General features: G+C 48.6%; 1 protein-coding gene across 2 annotated transcripts in view; it reads right to left on the minus strand.

The window, feature by feature from the left end:
• The window catches only part of RALY (RALY heterogeneous nuclear ribonucleoprotein), a 591,199-nt gene that overhangs the window by 66,847 nt on the left and 515,039 nt on the right, over nt 1-9,313 (minus strand). For both annotated transcript variants that reach the window (XM_019513099.1, XM_019513100.1), the window contains one exon: nt 8,218-8,290. In XM_019513099.1, the coding sequence (XP_019368644.1) occupies nt 8,218-8,290 (73 nt within the window). The remainder of the gene's footprint in view (nt 1-8,217; nt 8,291-9,313) is intronic.

Consider the following 9,313-nt stretch of genomic DNA (forward strand, 5'->3'; position numbering starts at 1 on the left):
CCCTCCTCCCCCACGCCGGCTTCCTGTGCAGCACACTGTGGCTGCACATCCATGAGCCACGCCCCACGCCCCACTGCAGCCGCAGCCGCTGAGTGCTCCCTGCGCAGGGGGGCATGGCTTGTGGCTACGGGGGGGGGCAGGGCATGCAAGGCGGGTGTGGCTCATGGCCGCAGGGTGCGGTGAGGGCAGTGGGCAGGGGAGTATGCCCTGCCCCGTGGCTGTGTGATGAAGCCAGCAGGTGCTGCCCATGCCCCCCTGCCTGCTCTTCTCACACCACCCTGCGACTACATGCCCTGCCCCACCCTGCACGGCTGTGCACCCCGCACCACCCTGCACAGCCATGCACCATGCCCCCCTGCACAGCTGCAAGCTAGACCCCTGAACCACTGGTCCCCTGCAGCAGGGAGCACACCTTGGCCCCGACCATCTCTGCCTGTCTCTCTCTCTGTTGTAAGGCTTCGGGTGGTGCATGTGCAGTGGGCCCAGAGCATTACGGACAGACACATAGCCAGAAGTGGTAACGCTTTTATTATATGAGAATTAGTATATTAGCATATTAGTAAAGCTTCTAGTTAATTTTTAACAGGAGAAAAATACATGCTGTTTTATGTGCATCTCACCAGCGGCACTCCCACCTTTTGAAATTCTGGATCAGCCCATGTATATGGTACTCAGGAATCCTGAATGGACAGTCCTAGAGCCTAAAGTCTTCCATCCAAATTAACAAAGGAAAAGGCAGTCTGAACATCCTCCACCATGACCTTCTAGCCTGGTTCAGCTTTGACTTGGAAATACCAGCCCTAGGCCATGACTTGGCTGTATCTAGGCTGAAACTTGCAGGGGTATAAAGGCAGCACCTTTAGGAGCCTGATACAACTGTGGGTCAGTGCAAAATTGTCTGCTGGGGATAGGAGGGGCTGGAAGGATAAGATCTAGGAGCTCATCAAGCAGAAGCAGGAAGAGGAAACCGAACGGAAGATGGGAAAAGGGAGAAGGTATTAATTTGGTGGAAGTTTTGGAATGAAGAGTCCAGGGACTGGAAGGGGAAAGTTTTTTTTGATGTGCATGTACCTATGGAAGGATAGGGATCCTGAGGTTTTGGTCAGTTTTGGCCACTGTGAGAGCAGATTAATACAAAAGAGGATTCCTATTTGTGGACACAATTTTTTTTAACTGCAAGGACGTGTGTCCAGCTGCTGTGCCAGGCGGTGAGCTCAGATGTACTCATGGAGGTGCAAGAGCTTGGATGTGAATGTGCACCTGAAATGTGGTTTTCTGAAAGTTTGGCTCAAACCATCAATAGATATGTCAACATTTTCCTGAGGAGAGGAACAACAGGTGAGGCTGACCTACCAGTCATATTTGGCATTTTTACGCATGTAAGCACTGCAGCACTGAGCGCTTTGAAAAGAGCCTGGCACTGCATTGCTTGCAGTTGTATAAGTGGCAAAATGCATGTCAGCACTCAGAAAATGGCAGCAGTGTGCTTTTGAACTACAACACATAAAAGGTGTTTTAGTTCAAAAGCACACCATTGCCATTTTCTGTGTGCTGATGTGCATTTCACTGCTCATACAACTGCATGTGGTGCAACATAGTTTGCATCAGCTTGTGCGAGGTGCTCAAAAGCAGTGGAGTGCTGGAGATCCACCGCTTTGGAGCAGACTCGATTAATCAAGTCTGCTTCAAAGTGGTGGATCTCCAGTGGATCTCCAGCACCTGCAGAAATTGAGGTGCTGTAACCTCCCAGCCTCCTGCAGAAACTGAGGTGCTGAAGGGAATCCTGGTATGCTCCTTGCCACCACTTTTGATATTTCTGTCTTCAGTCTCCCTGAGACTCAGGATATGGGACTTCCTTCCTGCAGTGGCTTCACAACCTCATTTCTGAGTTTGGTCTGTGTAAACAGGAGTGCATGGACAGGACATGCTTGAAAGTTATGATCCCTTGGAGCACTGAAGATGAGGAATAGACATACCCTTAATCTCATTGGCCAGAACACACTGCTGGCAAAATCCATGCAACTTAGGGTATGTATAAACACACATTTTAGTTTCTTTAAAATAGTGGTTGTCTTGGTGATGGCAGAAACCATCTATTCCTCTATGAGCTGTCATCTACTGGCAAACTGGTTTTAATCCTACCCACCTTTTTTCCCCCTTGGGAGAGCCTATTAATTTTTTTCTCTTTATTATTTCAGAAAACTTCTTTCTGTCCTAAACTGGGGGCTCTCAGCTCAGAAGAAATCTATCACCCAACACTGTAATTAAGAATAATAAATAGATGCCTGCTCTCCACTAATCACTACCATGTAATAAAACTTCCATCCCCAAAGCCATATTTTTCTGCAATAACAAAGCAGTGGAATGTCTGCCAAGGAAATGCCAATGAAGTACAGGAAAGGGGAGAAAAGGAAGCTTGTTCCCTTGGGGTGACACATTCCCTCTGCAGAGTGCCAGCAAAGCTGATGAATTTCCATTGCCTGGCTCCCCATTATAGCATCATGGTTTTGTTTTGTTTTTTTGTTTCCCTTGTTCGTAGCTCTTTTTCTCTGTCCATCTCCCTCTTTTATCCTCCTCTATCTTCATTTCCTTCCTTTTCCACTTTTCCCCCTAGAAGTTGCTCTGACCCTTTTAAGCATCTTCTTGTGTTCACCTTTTTCTTTCTTGCAAGGAAACCCCCCCCCACTGTAGATACAGGTAGTAGAAATCAGTGCATTAAACTAATGTGCTGAAGCACACGTGTAGATGCTGACTGGGAGCAAATTGTTCCCAGTTAGCCTAGGCAGCAGGGGGCCACAGTGGGTAGGGAGAGTTATCCCAGCTCAGGGGGATGCTGCCTGCCAGCCGTGTGGAGATCAGGACCCATCCATTTCCCATTCTTGGAGAAGAAAAAGAAGTCTGGAGATATCTTGTCTGGATGCCCAAAGTCAAAACAAGAAATGGGTAAACCAAAATAAGAAAATTTAGCTTGGGAAAAGAGGAACAAGCAGCAGCAAAACTGACCCCATTGAAGAATGAAGTAAATATCGAAAATTGAGAAATTCTAGTTAGGATTAATCATATATGAGAAGCAGAAATAGGTTTATAAGTATGCATTGTAGGGAATGGCTTAAGCTAATTATATAAGAAATATGATATACAAGCCGGAGACAAAGGTTCCCAAAGAGATCCTGACAGCAATCTGAAGAAAATTTGATTCTGTGCAGAGATTAAACATAGAAGCTGAGAGCCCCCAAATGAGACTTCATGGCCTGATGTTGTCAAGGTTGTTGTACTTTGGGGTGGTGAACATGTATTGCTTTTAACTAACTGTGGCTGTCGGGCTTCAAGTATCTGCTCTTGAGCAGCCTTCGCCCAGGTGGTAGGTGTTGGGCATTCTCCAGTCTCGCGTCTTTGGCTTAGCAGATGTCTCCTCCATGACTCGCCTTCCCCACTCTTGTCTACCACGACTTGTTGGTTCTTCAGTGGGCGGGGTCAGTCATCTGGTTTGCTCGGTGGCCCACGGTTCGCCCGATGGTCATTCACAGGGCTCCGCCACCCCTACACCCCAGCCTCACTCCACCTCGTGTGCATTGTTCCCCATTGGCCTCGGCCCCTTCTGTGGAGTCGCACCCTTCTGCCGGCCGCCTGCTATGACTGTTCGCCCACGTGGGACCTCTCAGCTCTGCCCTTACCACTAGGAGTGTCCCTCCTGTGACCTTTGGGGGTGGGGGGGGGGTCAGCTTCCCTTCGCCCCTACCCCGCCTTCCTCTTTCTCTCCAGCCCCTTCTTTCAGGGAAACATAAAGAAAATCTCCGAGGCTCTCCCCTTAGCCCCGATACTCAGGGAACTCAAAAGGTCATCCCCTCTTCAACCCCTTCACGTGGGGAAACAGAAAGACAAAATCATTAACGGAACCTTAAACGTAGAGCTGCTCCTTGGCATGACTACACCCCGCTTCTTCACTTTTCTCCCCACCATTCTAGCTCAGGGATGCTCTTCCTGTCCTCAGTCGTCCCTGGGATTTCTTCCCGCTCCATTGCTGACCCGGCTGAAAATGGCGGTGATACCCACCCCGATTGTGACCACCCCAGGGCTCCTCTCAGGGTCCTTCCCTCTGGCGTAATTCCCCTCTCGCCCTGGCCGCTCTGACACTCCCACCTGGGATCCCGCCAAGTCTCCGGTCCATGTTCAGGCATGGGGTCTCTGCTGCCTGATGGCCTCCCATCCCTGGCTCTCAGCAGGTTGCCCTGCTCCAAGCTGTTCCCATCCACTCCTGGTTTGCCGGGTTCTGTAAGATCCAAGATAGGGGTCTCCTCCCTTCCCCAGGCCAGCTGGGGTCCTTTTCCCCCGCCTCTCTCTCTCCTCCCTTCTGTGGCATCGGCCGCCATTTTTATCTTCGCCAGCTGGCGCTCGAGGCTGATGTCACCGGCTGGCCCTAATTGAACAAAGAAGCAGCTGACGAGCTGCGCAGGCTCTTCCTTCCACTCCTGCTGCGCTGTGTCTCCTGCTGTAGGTAAGTGCTTGTCATTATCTTTTGCACGTCCCTCCCTGGGACACTAACCATAGCACTAAAACCTGTAACTGCTAAAGCAGTGGTCACCAACCAGTGGATCTCAATCCACCGGTTGATCTTGGAGTTGATCTGAGGCTGAGGTGGGGGGCTGAGGTGGGACTTACCTGCTGGTGACGCGTGCTCCTAAATAATTTTTTTTCCCTCTGCCTTGATCTGCTCTCTCCTCTTCTCTCCCCACAGACTTACCTGGTGGCTGGGGGTGGGGTGGGAGCGGTGGGTAGCAGTGGCACATGGTAGATCTTGGGCTGCTTTTAAATGCCAAAGGTGATCTCCTACTTAACAAGGTTGGAGACCAATATGCTAGAGGCTTAATAAACGTGTTATTGGTTAGAGGAACTGTGTTTTAGTTTTGGAATTAATACCTGGTACGAGGCCTGGATTGATGTTACTGGATGTAACAACAGGTACTAGAAAATGGCATATTAATCTATTGCACAGGAGGGATGTACGAAACAGGCCGTATATGATTTGGATTTGGATTTGGCCTAAATCGGGGACAGTGATTCAATTTGTTGATTTGGATCACTGTCCTGATTTGATTCAGCTGCATCCAAATCTGAAGATTCGATGCTGATTCAGAGAATCAGCAATTTGGTCATAGACACAGCTCTAAATGTTTTTTCTACATACCTCGAAGTACCAGGCACGGCTCATGAATGCTGCGACGCTGGAGCGGATGGAGCGTCCCACAGGAGTGTGGGGGGCCCTTTCTGGGTCCGCTTCCAGGTTCACCACTGATCATACTGGGGGGCCCCCCACATCCCCCGGCTCAGAGATCAGCTGCAGGGAGACCCCAGGTGCCCCCCAAGACCCACCAGTCGCTGAGCCAGGGGGGCACGGGGGAGCTTCTCGCATGCTCTCCGGTGGACCTGGAAGTGGACCGGAAATGCTTTTGGTCCACTTCCAGGTCTGCTGCCGAGTGCACTGGGGACCCCTCCACACTCCTGTGGGACACTCCATCCACCCCACCATCTCAGCATTCATGAACTGCCTGCTACCTTGAGGTATGTATAAAAAACATTTAAAGCTGTGTCTATATCTGAATCATTGAATCTTTCCAAATATCTCTGAATCAATTCGGAGGGTTCCGATTCAATTTGGAGAGATTAAAGTGTCTCCTGATTTGATTCGGTTTTGGAGATTCGCCTACCAGATTGGGCAGAATCTCCACCGAATTGAATCAGCGACCAAAGCTTTGCACAGCCCTACTGCACAGAAATTGCTGTGCACATGTAGACAGTGATGCTTGACTGTGCATTAGATTAGTCTAATGCACTATTTCCCAACCTTTTCCATCCCACAGCACACTGACCAGATGCGGAGCTGGGGGCAATGAGGCATGTGGCCAGACACAGAGTGGAGGGGGGTGGGTGGTGGCATGGGCTGGCTGGGGTGCAGTGCCCCTGCCTACCCCACCCCCCGCAAGGTTCTGTAGCACACCTGGTAATGTCTGAAAGCACACCAGTGTGTTGTGGCACACCAGTTGGGAAACACTGGTCTAATGTGCAGTACAGTAAAGCATCTTGTGCAGATGCACCCACGAAGATGGCCAAGCAGGAGAGAACTAAGATGATTCCAGTTAGGACACCTCACTGTGTTCTCTTGCCTATCCAGCAGGAGCACAGAACAGTCTTTATGGACAGGAAATTGCATGACAATTGCTTCCTTTTTGCTTCCATGTTTGGATTCACTGCGCTGAAATTACTCTGAAGTTGAAGGCTGAGATATTCAAGGTAGCCTAAAGAGATTTTGGCACATAAACACCATTCAAAGGCCTCAAAAGCTGGGATCCTAATTCCCTTGGTCTTCCTTTTTCTTTAATTTTACCTGCATGGCCACCTGAAAAACTGCTTCTAGATCCCACACCCTCTTTAGGCAGTCATGGCTTTCAATAGTTGCTGGTATGGCCCACACTTAAACTGCTCTTGCATTAGTAGACAAAAGCTCTGTAACATGTTACCAAACTGTAGGGCTATCCAGTGTCCCTGATGCTCCCTTTTTCCAGAGCTTTCTGTGTGTGACACCTTAGTAGACTGTGGTAGGCAGTGGAAATGTCCTTCTCTCATTTCTAATTCCCTGATTCTGCCATTTTAGTATCAGCAATGATGACCCTGTCTTTCCTTCTATCTAATACAGACCCATCTGCTTTTGAAGAGTCTCTGACTGGTGGCAAGCACTCTCACAATGATGATACCAGCTGACTGATCTCGGCAACAACAAGAGGCCTCAGGGCAGTGGTAGACGACACTTTAAAGTGGGTTTAAAGCAGGTTAAATGCCTTCTGCATCACTTTAATGGCACTGCTGTTTGCATATTCGATGGCGTATTGCGCATTAATTCCAGCTGCTATAGCACATTCAGTGGTGTAGTGAGCTTTAAATGACTTTGGGACTCAGCAAATGACTCTGGGGTACTGCAAAGTGAAACGCCTCCATAGAGTTTTAGTTTCCTACCCTACAGCCACGGAGGGAAGCATTGGGTTCCATACGGCTCAGGGGCTGTGCAGGCAGACCATGCAGGCAGCCTGGCAGCAGGCAGGGGAGGCAGACTCCACAGAAGGGGAAAAAAAAGAGGGGCAAGCCTGATCTCCTCCCCCCGGAGTCTGCCTACCTGCCTGAGCTGCGCAGGGGCCTGATGCTTCCCTCCACAGCTGCAGTGCCCCCTGGCACTGCCAGAGCCTGGTGCCTGCAGACGGGTACCACCTGGGGGTGGGGGGAAGGGGGAAGTGCCACTGCTGTGGAGGAAAGCACCAGCGCCTCCCCCACAGTTCAGGGACCACTCTGCCTGCCAGCAGCTTGCTCTCCCCTCCCCGCTGCTGGAGAGGCAGGTAAGGATCAGGCTCTGACATGGGTGTACATGACACAGGGGTTTACTTCACCCTAAATTGAAGCGATGTTTTTAAAAAAACCACACTTCAATTTAGGGAGAATTAAACCCCCATGTTGTGTACAAATGCCCTAGGATAATAACTTAGGAGACAATGGCTTGTTTCCCTTTCATCTCCAGATGGGGCTTTTCAGGGTATAGGAACTGAGCTAAAATGCAGCAAGTGAAAAGAAGATTAAGATTTGCTTAAAGTAATTATGTGAATTAAAAAGGAGATGAAGGGGGAGGCTGGGGGAGGGAAGGTTTCATCATCAGCAGAGCCCGGGTGATGCTGCACAAATCTTTCAATACACATGAAAATTTCTGAATTTGCCAACTCTTTTCTTTTGAGGTGCACCTTCTCCCAGCATCTATGTCCCATAGATCCTTCTGATGTGCATCTATGTCCTATAGACCATTCACTCCTCCTTTCTGATGGCCCAGTGTAGAATCCCACAACACCACAGCTTCCTCTCTGGCGTCATCTGGTCATATCTTGCTCTGATAGCTAGTGCCATATCCTTTCAACCCAGTTGTACTCACTATAGCCTACAATAGAGACTGTGGGCAGCTTATGGAAACAGTTTGGATAGCCCAACTCTAACACAGGTTACATCAGGAAGAAGTGAATACACAGTGGACAACACCGGGTTTATGGCACAGAGGTTTCATGGAGCATACAGCATCAATCCCATGAGTGTGAATTATCAACCTAGGGAGAAAAATCTATGGTTCAGACCCACTGTTGAAAATATCCTGATATTTTCCTCAGGCGAGATGAAGCATTGAAGACCTACCTGTACAAGGTGGAAGGTGCTCTCTTCAGCCCTTTGGGTCTGTTTGGTTTAGGCTCCCCAGCCATATTGATATCTAGGATGAATAAAAATGCATAAATAAAGTTACTGTATTAAAACATACCACATGCCCACACAGAGCTGTCTTAGAGAGTATCTTGCCACACTCATTCAAACAGCAGTCCCCCACAGCATATGGTTCAGCTACCTACACATAAGAACTCCCTGGCTTGCCTAGCAGGGAGTTGCATATTGTACTAATCAAACAGCTTTGCTGAACTTCCTTGTCTGTTAACACCTTAGGAGTCCAGCTGGGACTCAGATGCATGTGGAATACATTCATGCTCCCTGCAAGCCTCTGCTTCATTATGTAGGCCAGTCAGCAAACCACTAGCTTCAAAGTTGAAAACCCACTGCACACACATTAACCCAGAGTCCTAAAAACAGCCCAACTCATCTCTCTCTAGGACTGATTTCCAAAGAAAATTCAATGCTTTCATTATGAAGTCTGGATAATACATAACCTTCCTGGTAGTTAACAATCTTTCTCCCTTCTTTCTAGTATAATATTAATTGAAAACATAGGAAACATCTGAAGTCTCCTCTGCAGTCTTCTCCGATTAGTCCAATGTATAAGCTGCACAGGGTGCAGAAGCATGCTTGCAGTCACCCCAATTAATCTTAGAGGCAGATTTCATTCCAGGGAGGGTAAGAATGAGATTTTCTGATCTGCCAAGGAAATTTGTGTTCTGAACCACTTTGCTGAATGTATGCATTCAATGTGACAATTCCACACTATAGTAGATTTTATGATATCTCCACCGAACTCAGGCAATTGAAAGCTGGGCATAGACACACAACTGCAGAGAGGTGACATAAGAGAGGTGACATATTGTATGTATATTACTCATCATCCCAATGTCTCTGCCTGGGAGCGAACAATTCTGTTCATCAGAACCTCTAAGAATCAGATGTCACAGTAACAATCACTATATTAAATCCTATTTTACCCCAAGATCAGTTTGGTATGGTCTGTGGGGGGTTTTGTTTTACTCTGGAGCAGGGGGCATGGCCTTCTTCCTAGGATCTCTTAAGTATT

Source organism: Gavialis gangeticus, unplaced genomic scaffold (genome assembly GCF_001723915.1).
Source record: "Gavialis gangeticus isolate Ggan-Ray unplaced genomic scaffold, GavGan_comp1, whole genome shotgun sequence".
Classification (NCBI taxonomy): Eukaryota; Metazoa; Chordata; order Crocodylia; family Gavialidae; genus Gavialis; species Gavialis gangeticus.